Below are 18,342 nucleotides of genomic sequence, written 5' to 3' on the forward strand. Positions count from 1 at the left end.
CCACTTTCTTGACCTCTGACCTCCCCTTTGCCCCCACCGCAGTGAATGAACGCGACTCTGATCACACCTTGGAACAAGAACAGGAAGCGCGCTGGATCTCACTGGGCCGGCGCATTATCGAACTTGAGCAGGACATGCGGAATCGGACTCCGCTCTCGAAACACGCGTTTCGAGTGTTATTACTCGTGTTCGTTGCTCTCATCGTCACACTCAGCGTCTTGCTCAAGGTGCTCGTGCTGGACCGTGGTGATAGCGATCCCTGTCTCACAACCGACGTGCTGATTAGTAGCCAGGCCTCGATGGACACCTTCCTACAAAGCGGGTGCACGGTAGTCCGAAACCTCGCGCTTGTCAATCTCTCGCCTGAAGGAACAACGCCACTCGAGACGAGTGATGAATTGCATCTCCTGATGTCGCCTGATCAAGACCGAGCAGTTGACGCGGTCCCTTTGTCCCGTCTGGACTACTGGCAGTCCAAAATTGCCAACACTTCGTTTTCGGCCAACCGGCCGCCAATAGATGTCGCGGCGTTGAATTACAACGCGCCCGAGACGGACGCTAGGGCGTTTATGCTCGACGCCCCTGCATGGATGCTACTGTCCACTGCACTTGCAAACCTCCACACCATCAGCGGCGACTTTTCAGTCGTCAACTGCACCATTCGGTCGCTTCGCATGACCGCGCTGACCAGCGTCGGCGGATCCATCACGATTCGACGCAACCCCTCTCTCGTGTCCCTGTACATGCCAGTCCTCCAGCAGGGCGCCGGCAACCTCGAGGTCGCCTACAATCCGTTTTTGCTTTACATGTACTTTCCTCAGCTGGTGCAGCTCGAAAACATGGCCATTTTGGCACAAATGTCACTACCCAAGCTTGACTTTCCCATGCTCCACAGCATCAGCGAGCTCTCAATCACATGGCAACCCTACTTGCACAACATCTCGTTCGGCCAACTCAACACGGCCGACAATGTGAAGCTAATCATGTTGTACACGAGCGCCTTTGGGACCGAGTCTTGTGAGCTCCATTTTCCTTCCATGACGTATACCCAGTCGCTCCTCGTCAAGAACGTGTACCAGCTCGGCAAATTGGACGTGACATCTCTCGCGCAGGCCTCCTATTTGGACTTTTCCACCATCTTCATGGGCAAAACGCGCGTTCTTGTCTCATCCGACTCGGATGAAAACGTGACGCAAGTGCTTGTCGGAGATGAGCACTTTACATTCCCCAGCCTTGTGACCTCAGACTTGACCATCTCCTTCTCGAATGTGTTTGGGTGCATCGAACTGAACTTTCCGTCCTTGCTCACATGTGCACACTTTGCACTGGCGTCCAACACCTTTCTCAGCACTGTCAATATGCCCGCGCTAGTCACGGCAGACGAGTTGGACATTCGCTTCAACCCGAATCTGGTCAACGTGAGTGCCCCAATCCTCCGTCAGGTGACTTCGGCCTTCTTCCTGGTTGCAAACTGGGCCTTGAAGCGCGTTCTTTTTCCCGACCTTCAAGAGGCCACCGTGCTCGTCACTCTGTCCTATGATCTGGAGAATATTACGCTTGGCTTAACACGAGGAAGCGTTGCCATCGTCTCCAACCCGGTCCTGAAAGCCATCTCGCTCCCACGCCTGGACGCCGTTGCTATGCTGGCTATTCTGGACAATCTGGTTCTCGAATCCATCTCGCTTCCAGTGCTCACCACAGTCGGAAGTGCGGGATATGTGGCAAACTCGCCACCACTGGGCCTGGCATGGATTATCGGTCACGAGAACATTCTGGACAACTTCCCACCCAACAGGACCGCCTCCGACACGTATGAAATCGGGGCCCAGCTCGTCTCTGGCCTCCTCGCCATGTGGGCCAACCCGCAACTCACAAACTTTTCCGCACCCCTCGCAAACTACGCCGTCAATGTTTTCGTCCAAAACAACCCGTCGCTTTGCTTCGACATGGATACTCTGCCCAGCCTACAAACGCTACAGGTGTCGTGTCTCCATGGCAATCGCCAGGGCTGTCTTGGGGCTGCAATCAACAACACCCTCAGCTCATGCAACACTCCTCCTGCTCCAAGCAGCTCCATCTCGTCCCGCATGGTTGGCAGCCAGCCCATTGCTTCGGCACCCTATAGCGCTGGTTCTGCCAGCATGCTCGGCGGCAACTCGCCTGTACGATGGAGGCGGCAAGGACTTCGTGGTGTTTGAGTCGTTCCCATTCATTCAGAAAATCGATTTGTTTCATGTTTCATGTTTTGTTTTCATGTTTGTTTGTTTCATGTTTTTTTTTTCTCCAGTTACTCGCAATACGATCAGTCCTGGTTTGATTTTGTTTTGTTTTTGTTTGTATGCAAACCAGCAGCAGCAGCGTTGCGCGGCGATGCTTGTCAATGCTCAGCAGCAGCAGCAGCAGCAGCAGCAACAGCAGTTCGACGACCCCGCTGCTCGGCCCACCAACCACCTCCCCTCGCGACGACACTGCACACGAGTCGTCATCCATCACGATGCCACCTGCGCAGCCTGCCCTTCCGCTCCAGAGCAGCCCTGCGTTCGTCCCGTCGTCCTCGTCCCTCTCTCAGCAGCAGCGCTTCCAGCCATCGACCGCTGAGCCCATCTCGGCCGCCGAGTTTGCTGCTGCCGCCCAGCAAGCAGGCATCACTCCCAAGTCCCACATTGGTAAGGACATGCAGTCGCTTGCGGCGAAAGGGCGAAAGCGGGCGGGGGGGGTGGAGGACATCCCGCCATGTGCGATCGCCAAGCGTGCAACGACGCAACACCGTCAGACTTGCACAAATCGTGGTGTGTAGTGTGTTGACTTGTGCTGATGGACACCACTGTTTTTGCTATTGGTTCTTTTTTGCAGCGATCGCGGTGAGCGGCGGTCCGGACAGCATGGCGCTCGTGGCGCTTCTACACAGATACATGATGACCTCACGACTCGGCTCGAGTCAAGCGACATCCGCATCACAGCCATCAAACGAGACCGTTGCTGCTGCTGCTGCTGCTGCTGCAATGCCCAATACACCGACCGCCCGTGGTGGGAAACAGCGGCGTGACGAAGCCAAGTCTGCAATTCGATCCGGTTTGGCCAACAGCACCCAGGACCACACCTCCAACAAGAAGCCTCCTCGGAATCTGCTGGCATTCACGGTAGATCATGGATTTCGACCAGAAAGTGCTGACGAAGTCGTGTTTGTCAAAAAGTTGCTCGAGCGCCGATTCGGGATTCAAACCTACCCGCTCAAAATTACATGGCCTGACGGGTTGCCAAGCGGACCCAGCAAGCTCGGCGATGCTCGAGATCAGCGATACCAAATGATGGCCGATGAGCTGGTCAAGATGCGGCAAACCCTCGAGACGGCAGCGCAAACAGCCAGTCCGACATTTGCTGCTCCGGCCGCCCATCTGCCGTATGCGAGCCACTATACTGCAGCGGATGTGGCGCTGTTCTCGCAACGCAGGCGTCGAACTGCTCAGCTGCTGGCTCAGTTGTGTGAAACGGCTGGCGGGGGAGGCGGAAAATTGCGCACTGCAGATTTGGCCAACATCGAAATCCCCACCATTCGCACTGGTCCCTTTGTTCGGGATCGACCGCCTCGTCTGGATGACGCCTGGATGAGTCATTATCTCCACTCGTTCATCATTGATCAAGCTCTATCCAAGGTGGATGCGGACATTCCTCCAAACGCCCCTGCCAAATCCATGTTTTCTCCGGTGTTGGCCGTGGCCCATCACGCCGATGATCGTCTCGAAAGTATGATTATGCGGTTTTCGCGCGCAAGTCAGATGGACGGGCTGAGAGGCCCAATGGCTTGGTACAATCGGCTTTCGCCAGACAACAGCAGTTTCTTTTCGATTGTTCGTCCGTTGCTGCCGTTTCCCAAAGCACGACTTGTTGCTACATGCGAGGCAATGGGCGTCCCCTATGTGCGGGACCCGAGCAACGATGATTTGGCATTCCGCCGCAATTCGGTTCGGTTCGCGCTGCGTGCTCTGCCAGGTGAAGTGGCAGCGGCAATTGCGACTTCCGAGACTCGCTCGACAATCCCTGCCTGTTCGCAGCAACCAGCAGCGCCACAAAAGCAGGGTCGATCAAATAAAGTTGCGTCGACCAGTGCTACTTCCAGCGCCAAAAGCGCAACAGCCACCACTCAACCATCGCTCGACCTCATTGCTGGGCTGACCAGATTGCAACACAAGATCGTCACGACTTCGGAGCTAGTCGAACGTGAAGGTAAGATTGCCCCTTTGTCAATCTTGGAATCATGTTGTTCGAACTGGATAAGTGTGGCTGACAAGATTTTTTGATGTTGCCTTTTTTTTTTTTTTTTTTTGTTCGCTTTCTTTCGGTGTTTTTTTTTTTTTTTTTTTTGCTTGCAGTGCATGAAGCGCTGATAAAACACTCGATCGTCCATCCCCTTTTAGGCTGGTGCCTGCTGGGGTGGGAGCTATTCAGTCCAGCCGTCCCAGCTGACGTGGCGCTTCGGGCGGTCAAGCGAACTCTTGGGTACTACAGCAACGACACGGTACTGAGAGCCACAGCTGCAGGACTGACCCGGTTGCTGCAGGACATTCGCTCCTTTGATCGTGCTCAGTTTGGCGAGCGCGATAACAAGGGAAAGGCCAACAACTCCAGTGGCAGTCGCGGATGGTTCCACCCGTCCTTCCTGGCTCCGATTACTTGCACGTTGCCCAACGCCGATCTCCTCGAGAGGGTTTTTGGCTCGCGGCGGCGAGACCAATTTGTGCCGATTCGCTCTGCCAACCACTGCTCCATCAATGCCGTTCCTGAGGGAGTATTGTTTGTGAATTTGGCTCAAAACTCGCGCAGTCTGTTCGCCCCACCGCAACTCTCCTCGCCGTCCTCCGACGGCTTTGTCACGGCCTCGTATGCAGTCAGGTTTGAGCACATGATGGATTTGACCATGACGCTGCGGCTACCAGAAGCAGTTGCTCACTCGTTGCGGACGACACCGTCCACGGCCGAGCTCCAAGTGCGTGGGGGAACACGAGCGAATACGTTGCTCTCCAGCATCACCAAACCGCCTGGCCATCCGTTCCGAGGCGTTCCGTTTGTCCGGCGCTACTTGGCCTCCGAGGACGGCATGTATTTGCCATGGAACCTAAAGTTCACGGGCCAAGCCCATCGCTTCCGCAACGCCCTGCAACCGCATCTCCTCACCATTGAGGCCCTTCGTGGCGTCCCAGTCATTGCAGATCTCGATGGACCGATCGCCATTCCCCATTTTGGCGTGGTCTTGTGCGAGCAGATTGTGGATTGCAGCGTACGCAATGTCGTCTGGTGGCGATCTCGGCGGACGAGTCCGGGCTTGGCCGAACTACTCCCAACTGGGTCAAGTTTGTAAACAGCCACAGACTGCAAGCAATCCGATGCGTGCTTTGGGTCAACGATAAGACAATATTTGTTGAAAACAAAAGTTTACACAGCTTCATCGAATGCAAACGCAAAAACAAAACAAACACACAATACGATAGTATTTGCACACGAGTTAGTGGTGGAACAGAGTTTAACTCACAACGGCGATGGGTTGGGGTTGGAAGGTGGGGTGACCGTGCAGGTCAGACTCAGGCACTGTGGATGATGCCGCACTGGAAACAACTGGGGGCACACTGACTGCAGGCTCCAACGGAGAGCTCAAACACTCGTTGATCAACTGTGCGTTGAATTCAACGGGGTCTTCAATGTACATTTGATGTCCACCGCCTCCAATCGTGATAATGTTGGTCTTGACCGACATGTGACGTTGCGCCTCCGCAGCGGGCCGATAATCCATCCAGTCATACAGACCGTACATGAAAGTGGTCGGCATGACCAATCCCGGCAGCCGGTCGAGCAGTGGCTTGCGAGCCCAGGCGCCCTGCACGATGCACAACAAAACAAAATTTTCAAAAAAAAATTGGTGAGCGCCCAACATAATAAAACCATCACATGCCCTCAGCACGGAGCACGTCACTGCAATGCAAGTTTCTTACAAACGAGAGAATAGTATTGAAGGCCAGCTCGCCGGATCCAGTCGCGGCGCTGATGTGATACAGGTAATTTTGCAGCAAGAGCCGCTCGTCCGGCGGGAGGTCAAACCGACGACCGACAGCAAACCTGACCAGGGCCGGTCCAAAGTGACCAGCGGCACGCACAAGAGACTGAGGAGTGACATTGGAGCTCCACATGCGCTCAATGATGGCAGCCAGCATGGGTCGCGATGCGCGCAGGCGGGATTCGAAGGCGGGCACCTCGGGTCTCTTTGGCACACCGACAGGAGAAATGAGGACAAGCTTAGTGACACGATGGGGATACTTGAGTGCATACGTGGCAGACAGGAAACCTCCGAGCGAGTGACCGCACAGCACAAAGCTCTCAATGCCCATGCGCTGACGCCACAGCTCCAGAGACTCTACGAAAAAGTTCTCTGCTTCGTCGGCGTTCTTGGCAAGGAATGGCGGGCGCGACGATCCGCCCATGCCGAGCCAGTCAATGGCATGAATGGTGAGACCGGGCGTGGAAGCCAACGCCGGCAGATTTCGGTAAAACACGCCAACGCCTGCGCCAAATCCATGCGTGAGGACCACGACACGCTTGCGGCTATTGTGAAGTGTCCACTTGTGGTTGGCTTCCCGTTGCGAGGTTTCGGCGTTAAAGCTCAGAGTGTGGATTGTTCTCAGCGGCTTGGACTTTGAGCATGACTTTGCGGCAGCCTGAGTCCCCGCCGCCGTGGACGCTGACGTAGCATCAATGTCAATGTCCCTGACTTGGAATGGCGTCTGTGCGTGGACCTTGGCGAGAAGCTCCTGCTCGGCCTTGGCCATTGCGGCCGATGACGTTGGCCAGTAGATTTGCGAGAGTGATTGGCCCATTGCTGCGGCAGATGCAGACGCAGACGCAGTGACAGTCGCTGTGAGTTGGCACGCAGCAGCAGCAGCAGCAGTGACAGTTGTGGGGGGTGCTGCGCGGAGGAAGAAGCGGCCGTCGTTGCCGTCGTCGGACTTGAAGAGCAACAGCGAGCGAGCGGCACGGGCGAAGCGGTTGGCCTTGGCAGTCGATGCGCAGAGCAGCTGGCGGCGGGAGCACGACTTGCTCTGGATTGAGGAGGAGGAGGAGGAAGGAGCGGGCGAGGGAGCAGGAGCAGGAGCAGGAGTGGAGTGCTGCGGTTTCAATGCGGCGTGAAGCTGAGCTCGTCGGCGAAGAGGGACGTAAGCGAACGGAAGCTGATGTGGCAGCAGCTCAGCGGACGCAAACGAGAGCGATGATGGAGGAGTAGCTGTTGTTGTGGAAGGAAGAGTGAGCCGCTGCCTGGTTTGGGTTGAGTAGGACTTGGCTGGGGCTGGATTGGGGAAAACGCCGACAGGTGCGGGATTTTGGACGACGGCGGCGGCGGTGGTGCAAGTGCGGAACAATCGCACAGCAGCGCGATGGATGAGTTGGGGTGAAATTTCAGAAAATGAAATGGGGGCAAGTCAAAGAAGAGTGGGAAAAAAAAAAGGGTAGAGGTTGTGGGGAGCGGTCTTTGCTATTGAAATTGAGATTGAGATTGAGATTGAGATTGAGATTGAGATTGAACGAAGCGTCGTAGAAAAAAACGCTCCCACATAGACCTGAATGAGGCGTGTATCGTCGTATGATGAGGTGTGGTGCTTGTAGAGGGGCGGCGCGAAGGCGAAGGGGGTGGGCTCAAAGAAGACCATTGAATTGCCAAATCTTGTCACTTGAACGGCACAGTATCAACCTCGTCCATCAAACAAAATCAAGGTCATAAGACAGGTTAAAATCGCATCACTCAGGACTACTTTCGGCCGGGGTAGTTGAGGCACGCCTTGTGCATTTGATCTGCAAAGAGAAATGACCAAACAAGAAGAACCCAAAAACAAGAACCCCGGCATCTCACTGAGCCAATCACTGTCACGATAGCACGGTCAACATCATGCCCACACATTTACTGGCTTCGTATAAACTCACCCAAGAACGCTGGAACGCCCTTTTGGGCGGCCCAGTTGATCAGCCAGCTCGGGATGTGACCTTTGGGGTCGTCAAAGTACTCCATGAAGACCTGAGTGCCCAACGTACCGCCCGACGCCTTGCGCATGACAAGAGTTTGCGCATAACTATCGACTCGAACAACGCCCTTCACTTCGGCGAAAGCAGGGTGGTGGTGACAACGCCCGATTGTAACGCTGACTTGGGTATCGCCGTCGCCCAGGAGTCGCGTTCGCATCCAGTACACGTAGTCTCGGTGTGCAAGTGGCCATGGATAGGCAATTCGGCAATAGTGTCCGCCGTCTGCAAGCAAGGTAAAAGTGGAAGCAACAACAATCAGCCTGCGTTCGGCCTTTCGACAGTGTGACTGTCACGGAGCATAAGGAAGAGATGCAGACTCCCACGCCCACGCGATTCACTGCTGGACTTTTGCTTGATTTTGTTTTGTTGAATCTCAGACATTTGGAAATTTGACGGCAAAACGCTCGCCGACAAAAACGTTGTCCCAGTAGTATCCCCCTATCCCCAACCCCACCCAATCCACACACGCGCTCTCACCGTCGTGTGCGTAACTGACCAGTGTCTGGAATGGCGCGGATGTCCTTGATGTACTCGTCCCAGGTGCGGCGGTACTGGTGGTCGGTGTAGACTGCGAGACAGGTCGCCGGGTCGATTCCCGCCAACACGCCGACCACCTTGTACTCGTAGAGCGGCTCGCGCGGCCGCCGGTAGATGGTGAACTCTTTGTGTGTGACGAACGGCTCGTACCCAGTCAAATCGGGCGTGTCGAGCTCGGCGGCGGCGCTCTCAAACTCGGGCGCAGCGAGCGCTGGTTCACTGTGAGTTGATTGCTGCGCCATCCTTCCCTCAACAATAACAACAACAACAACAGCAAACGAGAAACAATGAACAATGATAGAGTTGAATCAAAGAAGGAGAGTGAACGCATTGCACTTGTTTCGTTTGGAATTGGTCGATATAAACTGGCTCAGAAGGCGGTTGCAACACAGAAACTCAACCGAGAGCAACCATGAGTTTGGTGTAGCAGGCGTGCAAGTCATCGCCGAAGCCCTCCAACTGAACACGGTGAAAATACAATTTCTGAGCAAGCCCGACGGAACCTGTCAAAATCCTTGTGCCTAACCCTAACCCTGACCCTCCAACCCAACCCACTCCCGCTCGTTCCCTGCGATATTTATCAAGATGGCCGCCTTGACACCAACACATTTTTTGCGCTCCAAGTGAGAAATAGTGCGCGACCCTTTTCTTTCCCTCTTCCTCTCTTCGCTCTTCGCTCTATGGCGTTGCATTGCCGGCCAATCGCGTTCGCTTTTGAAACGAGCAACTTTTTTTATTTTCCTTTTTTTTTTTTCCTTTTTTTTTTTTTTTTTTTTTTTCGTTTTCCAGTCATTTCCCAGTCTTTTTTTTCCTCTTGCTTTCAGCACAAGCATTTATTTTCATTGTTATATAGTTTGTCGTGTTTGTCCTCGCTTTTTTTTTTGCTGATACTATCGGTGTTCGGGGGGGTCATCGAGGGGAGTTCTCGAGTGGAATGGACGCTGCTGCGATGACTGCTCCACCTGCGGCAACAACGACCGCGCTGCTGCAGCCCGTGTGCACCGTCCCACTGCTGAGCGCAAGCAGCATCCTCGATGGCTACGACCCATTCCACGTGTCGCAGGAGCTCACTGCGTTTGGCATTGACGACCCGACGCTCGCCTTCCTGCTCAACCCATTCGCGTGCGACCACCACGACCACGACCAAGACCAAGACCACGACCACGACCACGACCAAGACCACGACCACGACCATGAACACAGCGACCACCACCACGACGGCCATCAACAAGCTGGCAATGCAGGAGACACACGGACTGGCGCTGCTGCTGCTGCCACTTCTTCTACTGATTTGGCGCCAATCCGCTCAGACGGTTTCCCGCCATCGGTGGTTTTGCAGCAGCCGCCATCGTCGCATCATCTGCAAGCCCTGCCAAATACATCACCATCCACATCATTAACTCAAGCACAAGCTATGGTCGCGCCAATGTGGACCATGAAATCGGAAGCTGCTGCTGCCAAGCATCTGCAACCAGCGCCGGCAGCAGCGTTGAGCGAGCCCTTGCGAAAGCACCACCACCACCACGGGCACTGCCATCATCACATGTACCATGGTCCCAATGCAAGCGCCGCCATGGCCGAAGCAACGGCTGCTGCCCTTGCCGCGACTTCCCTGACAAGCTCGCAGGCCACGACGCCTTCTGACGCCAGTCCGCTCGACTTTGGCGATGAATCGGACGGCTCGGACGACCTCGACGCCGAAGACATGATGCAGTATCACAACGAAATCACTGCTTGCCTCTGCGACTTGCACAATGCTGTTGCCACGTCGTCAGACGAATCCACTTTGCTGTTTGCACACCCAGACGGATCGGGTCCATTGAGTGTGCCGCAGTCCACCAACATTCCAGTGGCCATGGGAGGCTTCTCTGGCGTACCTCCGTCGACACCGCAAGCTGTCAAGCCATCTGGCGCCCGTGTGCTGTGCCCGCTGCATCCTGCACCAGGCCGTGCGCAGTCCGGCCCTGTCGCAAACGCGGCGCACCAGCAGCAGCGAGCGCCAGTCGCACCCGCCGCTCCAACGCCAACACCAGCGGCCATCGCGCCCTCTGCCTCATCATCGGCACCGCCCGTGATTCTAGCTGCACCCCACACGACGAGCTTGCTCGCCAGCAAAAGCAACTACCTGCAAATATCCGAGGGGCATGCGTTCAATCTGGGCGTCGACTTTAACCCGGACATGGTCAAGGCCGTGGAAGATCGCAAAGTGATGCACAAAACCTCAGAGCGCCGTCGCCGCCATGACATGCAGGACGGCTACAGCCAGTTGAAACAGCTCGTGCCGTTGCCTCGTGCCAAAAAGGATCGACGATCCAGCAAAGCCACCGTCCTTCTCGATACGGTCGAGTATGTTAAAAAGCTGCAATACGAGTGCGCTCAGTGGCAACTCAAGTACGAGCACTTGCACGAAGAAAACCAAGAGCTCAAGAAAGCCCTGTCCGCCATGACCGGAGGCATTCTCAAGCACGTCCAAACAAACTCGTGCGGTACAACCGCCGCGCATGCCACCCATGATCACTACCATGCACAGCAGCAGTCCGAGCACCACGGGCATCAGCACGGGGGGGACGCCTATGGCCACGCGCCATAAACCGTCAACCATTGTTTCTATTTGCTTTGTTTGTTTGACGTGTTTGTGTGTTTTGGGTTTCTTTGAGCCTCTGTTTCAGTTTTCAGTACCGCACAGTATCTTGTCCTATTTCATAGTCCATATTCCATAGGTGATCATCCATCAGTCCAGCATTTTAGCATTGCATTGTTTCTCGAAACCTTTGACGAGAACTCGACCGATGACGACTGCGGCCGACCTGACTGAGGAAGCGCGCCGCATTGCCCGCGACAAGGCGCGCATGGAGGCCGACCTGGCCGCGCTGCTGAGTGCGCTGTCGAGCCACGGTGCGGACATGGCGTCGCCGCTCGTGGACAGCGACGGGTTTCCGCGCAATGACATTGACGTCCACGCAGTGAGGTCGCTCCGGAACCAAGTCGTCGTCCTCCGCAACGACCTGCGCGCAATCATGAAGCAAGCAGAGGTCGCTCTGCAGGCACTGCACGCGTCAAAGCGATCCCAAGGTGCTGCTGCTGCTGCCCCGGCTCCAGCTCAGTCCGCTCCAGCTCCAAGTACAAGCACATTGAGCGACGCAATGACCGGTCTGACCGTCGCCCGCCAAGTCTCTGTGCCCGCCGATGCAGACGCCGCGCTGCTGCCATTTGCAAGAGTCGATCAAGTGGCGCCGTCGTCGCCAGCGAGCGCTGCAGGGCTCGTGATTGGCGATTTGCTGCTGCAGCTTGGCTCCATCCGCCGTCATAACTTTACCAATCTTGCATCGGTGGGCGAGGTTGTGCGTGCGAGCGAGAATGTCAGTGTTTGGCTGCGATGGTGCTCTCGTCTTGTTGTTGTTGTGGGCCAGTGGCGTGCATCCTATCTGACACCGATTTTGCGTTGCATCTCTGCAGGCTCCAGTCGACGTGTTGGTCGATCGACACAGCCAACTCCTTGCGCTCACATTGACACCACGGCGGTGGTCTGGCCAAGGTCTGCTCGGGTAAGGAGCGGCTGTTTCTCGGGAGAACGTGAGACTAGATTCGCTGCAAATTGAGCTCACTCGTTGCTGTCTCGCTTTTTCGCCCCCTGTAGATGCCGGATAGTCCCATTGTAACTTTTGGTAGACCTGCCGATCGATGGGATGCACCTTATTTTCGATTACTGTACATTATTTGCATGGAGATGTGGCCGCTCTGAATATACAAGCTGTCTGTGCGCCACAACAAAGTACTATTCCTCTCAGGTCTGTCCCTCACGACACAATCAACAACTGCATCCACGTTGAATCTATCGGCAAGGCTTGGCCGAGTACGTGGCCGGAGCGTCTGGTTGAGCAGCCAGCTGCAACAACGGATCTTGCATTGGGCTCGGAAGCCGTCCCCACACCATCGCCGCCGGCTGGCCTGGAGCCTGACGGATTGTAGCAATCGTGCATTGGCTGTGGAAAATCCACATGTGCCCATTGGTGCAGTCACCCAAACACCTCGTGCAAGGTGTTTCGACGTGGTAGCCGACAGCATTGCCACACGTCAGGCAGGCTGCGTCCCGAACCAGACACCGACAAGTGGGTGCGTGTCGAGCATTCCCAATCAAGGCTACCGACGAAGGCTCTGCATCGGTGGAGTACAGCTCTTGGTTACAAGGCTCGGCGCGAAGCTTGCCGCCCATGCCACGATTCGTGATATTGGCCGAGCAATATCTGGCACCACCCACAACAAATATATGCGTACATGCCAAAGTTCAAAGCAGATGAGTTGTCGATTCAGTTGACTGAGACCAATGAAGGGTCGTTGCTGGAAAAGGAACAAACTGTGCCTGCTACGCGCCACGCTCAAAGCGTCGTATGGCAATGATTCTCGGTCACTTACAAGCAATCTAATTGCACAACGAGCTCCGACGAGAATATTGTCGGTGATGACGACGTCGTCTCAGCGGAGGAAACGTTTGTTGCGTTGTTTGTTGATGTTCTTCTTGTTCTTGTTGCTCGTTCAAGTTGAAGCCAGCGTCGGGGAGTTGGTTGCGATAGCGCCATTGCATCTGGAGAAGAAGGCTGCCTGTCGAGATCAAACAAGGACGCTCGGGCATTGCGGCGGCGTGCAAGGACGGAGGACGACAGCGTGACTGCGGTAGGTGTTGACAGGTTGTGACTTTGGTTCCTACTGTCGTCGCCTCGCTCTTCTGCGGCTGCTGCTGCGTGAGCATGGCCAGTCACGTCAGAGCTCCGACCTTGACGAGCACTGTCTTCATTTTCTGCGACGGAAGCAGGCGCGGGGGTCGCGCGAGCGCGAGGACTCGGTTCCTGGCGTGCTTGTTGATTCGTGACGGAGCTGCTCAGAACGTCACGTCCTATCGTGTGCTGCTGCTGCTGCTGCTGCTGCCAGGCACTAACGCCGCTCCACCAGTGCTCCTGGTGCTCGAGATGCCTTCTCATGTGTGGTTGGAGACTGGTTTCATCTGCAACTCCACCGTTGCTGCACGGCGTCGACGGCTGCGGCAGCCGAGCGAGTCGAGTGCGAGCAGGACGATACCGGGTTGGCATTGTTTTTGTGTGTGTTTGTTTGTTTGTTTGTTCGGCTGAACTTTGACAGACTGAACAAGCAAAATTCAGAGACAAATAGAGCACTTACTCGTGTACAGTACAGTGCAGTTCTGCTGCGGTGACCATTTCTGCTCCATTCCCATTCAACGCCAGATTGAACGCGCTGTTCTGTTGGGTGTGATCAAACGCAACACCCTCGCTGTCGTTGGTCGTCGGACGAAACAAATTATCTGCTTTCTCAGTCTTGGTTTTGATTTTTTGGGGGGTTTGGTTTTTTGTTGTTTTTTTTTTCACCTCTCTTTTTCTGAGTTTCTTGTCGTTTTTTTTTTTTTTTTTTTTCCTCCCTATTTTTTTTTTCTTTAAATCACCGCGCGTCGTGTTCGTTCGAGTTGTGACTGCGGTTGTCCTTGTTGTGTGGATTGATTGACATCCCCTCTCCCCTTATCACTCACGAATGATGCGCGAGATGGACGTGCGAGCGCCCGAAGCGCCGCTGCTGCACGTTGCCTCGTCGCCAGCAGCCATCGCAGCCGCAGCCGCAGCCGCAGCCGCAGCCACTGCACCGCCAGCCCCAAGCACAGCCACGAGTGCAAGCACAGGCACAAGCACAAACGCAGGCACAGGCACTGCTGTTGGCGCGGTGGCTGCAGGCGGGCCTGGGACGCCAGCAGCGAGTCCCAACGCTTCAACAACGCTGCTGCTGAACAATAGCAGCACGACTCCTGCTGCTGCCGCGGCTGCTGCTGCCAGTGAGGCGCTCCTTGCAAAGAGCACTGCGGCTGCTGCTGCGGCGGCGGGCAAGAAAGGCCGGAAGGAGTCAAAGACGCCGCTCAAGGAGAAGTTTGTCCAAATCTACGAGGCCTTCTTCAATGTGAGCGCACACCAACCGCGTAGTTGCCAATGAGATGAGGCGCAAATTGGAAGATGACGTGGCACGTCTGAGATTTATTTTGTTAAATTACCAGAGGGGGGTGACGTGGTGGCAAAGCGATTTGCCAACGAGTAGCTTTCCTGCAACGAACTGGCCTCACTTTCCATCTGAACTCACAATCTGAAACACAGGGTGACAATCCATCAACCGCAAGCCCGCATTTCTGGGACGAGTTGTTTCTGCTCAAAGTCAACGCAGTGTTCTTGGATCGCTGCATCACGTCGCTCTCCGAGGAGCAACTCATGTCGCTCAAGGTGCGCGGTGTTGCGCTCTTGCTTGTTTGTTGCTAGTGCGCCTATGGGGGGAGGCACGAGCGTTGACCGTGCTGACGTTGTAATCTGGGACGGCAACGTTTGTTTGCTTTTGTGGGATTTTGCTTTCGACCTTGCAGGACATTACCAATTTGATTGTTTGCAGCGCCATCTCAGCGCTGCGCGACGACAATGCCATTCGCGTAGCCAACGCTCTTCAGGTGTGTATTACATTGCTGCTTGACGGTTGCATACGGAGATGAATGGCATTTTGGGGGGGGGGGAGCAGGGGTCTGTTTTGTTGTTTTTTTGTTGGTTTTTTTTTTCTGTTTTGGTCGTGCTCCTCGACTCACTCTCATTCCACGCTCCACAGACACTTTGCATTGTTGCTCGCGCAGTGTCTACCAAAAAGTTCACTGGTCTGAGCTTTGATCCCATTCAGTTGCTCGTGCCAAGCGAAGATGCATCGGCTATTTTCACCGACTTGTTCGCCAGCATTGCGTCGGTCCTCTCGTCGACACTTTCAACGCAAGTCAAGGCAATGGCTCTCAAGCTTCTGATTGTGTTTGCGACATTTAGCGAGGGCATCAACTCGAACAGCATTCTTGAGCACATCATGCGCAACGATTTATTCGACGCTATTTTGCAGGTACGAGCCTTTGTGCTGATGTGACTTTCTTTTGTTTGAAGAAGAGCGAGCGCGCAAACTCGCCGTAGCTCATCTCCGTCCAACCCCTCAAGGAGGGGACCCAACTCACCTCTGCCATCGACAATGATTGGAAACAGACCTTGGTCGAAACCTCCACACGGGAACTACTTGCCCAAGATTCGCTCACGCTGATTGTGATTTTTGTCAACTACCGAAAATACGAAGTGCCGAATCCGTACGTCAAGCGGCTCTCCGAAGTTCACGACGAGCTGGTTTTGAATGTGAGGTCGCCATGGCTAATCATGCAGCCATATGGATTGCGTCGTTCTCATGCGTTGGTTGAATTCATGTAGGCTCTTGGCTCTGTCATGTCCACCATGTATGCCAGCTATAATCGGTAAGAGCGCGTTGTTCGAGCGAATGAACAATTTCCTCTTCCACAAAACATTGGTGTTTCATGTGTATGTGTGTTTTTGTGTTTGCCTTTGCCAGCTACTTTGATAACACTACAAATCCCGCCAAGTCGTCCAAAGGTGGCTTTCTCTCCTCGATTACAAGCTGGTTTGGAAGCACTACAACCAGTCCCACCACCAAGAGGTAGTGGATGCGGATCCGTGCATGGCTTGACAAGTCTTTTTTCCGACTCACCTGTTTGTTGTCTCGTTTTGTTTTGGCAGTTGGAACCCTGAGACTCCGTGTCCCGTGCTCTTGACGTTGTACGAGGCGATTCATCTCAATCGCAATTTCTTCTCCGTCATGTGCTATCTCGATCCCATGCTGACGACTGATCTCGCCGTCATGATTGCACAAGCCAAGGATGCAAAAGGTTTGCGTGACTCGTTGGCATGATGCCTGTGGCGTCGGAAGACTGCAGTGCTCTGACTTGCGATTATCCACCCTCTCCCTTCGCTTAGCCTCACCAACAGCCAATCCTGCTGCAGCGGCGCCGACTTCCGCTCCTGCTGCAACCACAGCCACTTCCACGGTAGTCCCTTCCAATCTGTTGTCGCGGTTTATGACGTTCTGTTCGTTTGTGTTTCAAGCAATCAAGGACGAGCCGTCCATCGAGAATGCCCGCCTTTGTGTATTAATTCTGCAATGCGTGTCGGAGGATGCCTACTCGAATGCCTTTTTGCATGACCCTAGCACCAACATTCCGGTTTCGCTATATCGTCGGGTACGTTCCAATTGTTATTCGAATTGGCGCTTTTGATGACTGTCACATGTTTTCGCGGAAGTCTCAGTCTCACACCCTTTGTCCCCCCCCCCCGCCTCTTGATTGCTGATGATGCTCCCCGTTTATTGGCAACACCAGCCCACCAGACATAAACGCCCGCTCCCGAATGTTGGAATTAGTGGAACGGGGCGTCCGCTGGTTTGCAGTGTGTTTGATCTCATGATTGAATTCATGGGCGGCAACCTGAAGCGCAACCTGTCCATCGATCTGTATTGCAAATGTGTTGGCATCATTCATCGGCTCCTCTGCTACGAGAAGCGCTCTCGCGTTCGCCTGGCGTACACTTGGAAGGAAACGTGGACCTCGCTTGTGAATGTGTTGCGTTTCGTCCGCTCCAACGAGACCACTCTAATTGACAAGCACAATGTGTTTCTACTATACGATCAGGTGAGAAGGGCAATCTTTGTCAGATTGTGTTTTTCGCTCGCGTGGTTGCCAACTGCTCATCGTTGCTCCTTGGCATGTCTGTTTGGATCAGATTGTGAGTGTCTTTAATCTGTTCATCACGTATGGCGATACCTTCCTGGCAAACCCAACAAACTACGACGAACTTTACTACGAGATTATGCGTGTTCACGAAGTTTTCCACGCCCTGTATGAGGACGGTAAGATTATTCTTGTCGAAAGTACCGATGCTTGCTGTTGCTCAATCAATTTTAACCCTTCCTGTCCCTTCAGCCAAACGTCATTACACGTCTGAAGGCGAGTGGCGCGATACGGCGCGGCGTGTCATGGCAAACATTGTGAACATTCTTTCCATCATCAATCACTTTTCGCCCAAGATTGAAGCCTGGACTGCTGAAAATCAAGTGGCCTCTGTGACCCCCGAGCAGGTACCGAGTTGTTGTTGTTCCTGTTGGTCTGACTGTTGGCACTTACACGCGTGCTGACTTGACTTGATGGGTTTTTTCTTTTGTTTTATTGGTTTATTTTTTGGTTGGTTTTTTTTCTTCTTGGTCGTGTTTAGGTGCTTGCTGTCATCAAAAACAATTACGACACACTGACCTTGAAGCTGCAAGACAACCTGGACCAGTACGACAAGTACGCTGAAAATCCTCGCGAAGTCTCCTTTTTCCGAACAGCCGTGCGTCACTTGGTGGTCGACACTCGACATCACCACGCCACCACTCATTTTGATCCCCAAGAAGCCTCCATTTAATTCCTGCGTCCAGAGTGTTTGCACGCGCATTGTTTGAGCAGGCTGATGAGCTTGCTTTTTGCTTTTTAAGTTTTTGTTTGTTCTGCCACTACTTGTTTCAACATTGTGTTCCGCAGATCAGTGAGGGGCCCTTGAGATTGATGTTTGTTGTGCTATTTGTTGTATTTTTGACTGCTACTATGACAAGACAAGACGAGACGAACTTTTTGGCGACTACCAAAAACTATGAGCATTAAAAAACTAACGATCGAAACTATGGGGTGGTTGGTCTGCGAAGACCGGACTGCGTGGAATCAAATGATAAAAGAGCGAGCGCAAGAGAAAAAAAAAAGGGGGGGGGGTATCAAAAGTGAGAGCGAAGAAGTAGAAACTAACGAAAGAACAGAACTGAGATATTGTCTCAGCAACCGCGACGGTCGCTCGTCGAGATTGA

General features: G+C 54.1%; 8 protein-coding genes across 8 annotated transcripts; 5 read left to right on the forward strand and 3 right to left on the reverse strand.

The window, feature by feature from the left end:
- The first annotated feature begins 40 nt into the window (after nt 1–40).
- Nucleotides 41–2,312, forward strand: CAOG_04538 (hypothetical protein). Its single transcript, XM_004347235.2, has one exon. The coding sequence runs from the start codon at nt 135–137 to the stop codon at nt 2,196–2,198; it is 2,064 nt and encodes a 687-aa protein (XP_004347285.1). The 5' UTR covers nt 41–134; the 3' UTR covers nt 2,199–2,312.
- Nucleotides 2,313–2,317: 5 nt separating this feature from the next.
- Nucleotides 2,318–5,460, forward strand: CAOG_04539 (hypothetical protein). The gene is made up of 3 exons (XM_004347236.2): nt 2,318–2,666; nt 2,854–4,224; nt 4,371–5,460. The coding sequence occupies exons 1-3, from the start codon at nt 2,339–2,341 to the stop codon at nt 5,354–5,356; spliced, it is 2,685 nt and encodes an 894-aa protein (XP_004347286.2). The 5' UTR covers nt 2,318–2,338; the 3' UTR covers nt 5,357–5,460.
- On the reverse strand, nt 5,391–7,508 carry CAOG_08791 (hypothetical protein). The gene is made up of 2 exons (XM_011272129.1): nt 5,985–7,508; nt 5,391–5,869 (listed from the first exon to the last, which is right to left on the reverse strand). Exons 1-2 carry the CDS (start codon nt 6,861–6,863, stop codon nt 5,519–5,521), a joined length of 1,230 nt encoding a protein of 409 aa, XP_011270431.1. The 5' UTR covers nt 6,864–7,508; the 3' UTR covers nt 5,391–5,518.
- A 101-nt stretch (nt 7,509–7,609) lies between these two features.
- CAOG_08792 (hypothetical protein) lies at nt 7,610–8,909 on the reverse strand. The gene is made up of 3 exons (XM_011272130.1): nt 8,558–8,909; nt 7,963–8,283; nt 7,610–7,833 (listed from the first exon to the last, which is right to left on the reverse strand). The coding sequence occupies exons 1-3, from the start codon at nt 8,838–8,840 to the stop codon at nt 7,790–7,792; spliced, it is 648 nt and encodes a 215-aa protein (XP_011270432.1). The 5' UTR covers nt 8,841–8,909; the 3' UTR covers nt 7,610–7,789.
- A 486-nt stretch (nt 8,910–9,395) lies between these two features.
- CAOG_04542 (hypothetical protein) lies at nt 9,396–11,308 on the forward strand. The gene has a single exon (XM_004347239.2). The coding sequence runs from the start codon at nt 9,533–9,535 to the stop codon at nt 11,186–11,188; it is 1,656 nt and encodes a 551-aa protein (XP_004347289.1). The 5' UTR covers nt 9,396–9,532; the 3' UTR covers nt 11,189–11,308.
- Nucleotides 11,309–11,327: 19 nt separating this feature from the next.
- On the forward strand, nt 11,328–12,439 carry CAOG_04543 (26S proteasome non-ATPase regulatory subunit). Its single transcript, XM_004347240.2, has 3 exons — nt 11,328–11,957; nt 12,055–12,143; nt 12,236–12,439. The coding sequence occupies exons 1-3, from the start codon at nt 11,388–11,390 to the stop codon at nt 12,255–12,257; spliced, it is 681 nt and encodes a 226-aa protein (XP_004347290.1). The 5' UTR covers nt 11,328–11,387; the 3' UTR covers nt 12,258–12,439.
- On the reverse strand, nt 12,283–13,682 carry CAOG_04544 (FAM72A protein; the record flags this gene model as incomplete). Its single annotated transcript, XM_004347241.2, has 2 exons — nt 12,283–12,842; nt 13,012–13,682. 2 exons carry the CDS (start codon nt 13,680–13,682, stop codon nt 12,431–12,433), a joined length of 1,083 nt encoding a protein of 360 aa, XP_004347291.1. The 3' UTR covers nt 12,283–12,430.
- A 349-nt stretch (nt 13,683–14,031) lies between these two features.
- CAOG_04545 (hypothetical protein) lies at nt 14,032–18,150 on the forward strand. The gene is made up of 13 exons (XM_004347242.2): nt 14,032–14,553; nt 14,745–14,867; nt 15,005–15,085; nt 15,238–15,513; nt 15,651–15,794; nt 15,867–15,910; nt 16,006–16,110; nt 16,191–16,339; nt 16,428–16,690; nt 16,829–17,137; nt 17,229–17,355; nt 17,429–17,583; nt 17,718–18,150. Exons 1-13 carry the CDS (start codon nt 14,137–14,139, stop codon nt 17,907–17,909), a joined length of 2,385 nt encoding a protein of 794 aa, XP_004347292.1. The 5' UTR covers nt 14,032–14,136; the 3' UTR covers nt 17,910–18,150.
- The last annotated feature ends 192 nt before the right edge of the window (nt 18,151–18,342 follow it).

This window comes from Capsaspora owczarzaki (genome assembly GCF_000151315.2).
Source record: "Capsaspora owczarzaki ATCC 30864 unplaced genomic scaffold supercont2.7, whole genome shotgun sequence".
Taxonomy (NCBI): domain Eukaryota; class Filasterea; order Ministeriida; family Capsasporidae; genus Capsaspora; species Capsaspora owczarzaki.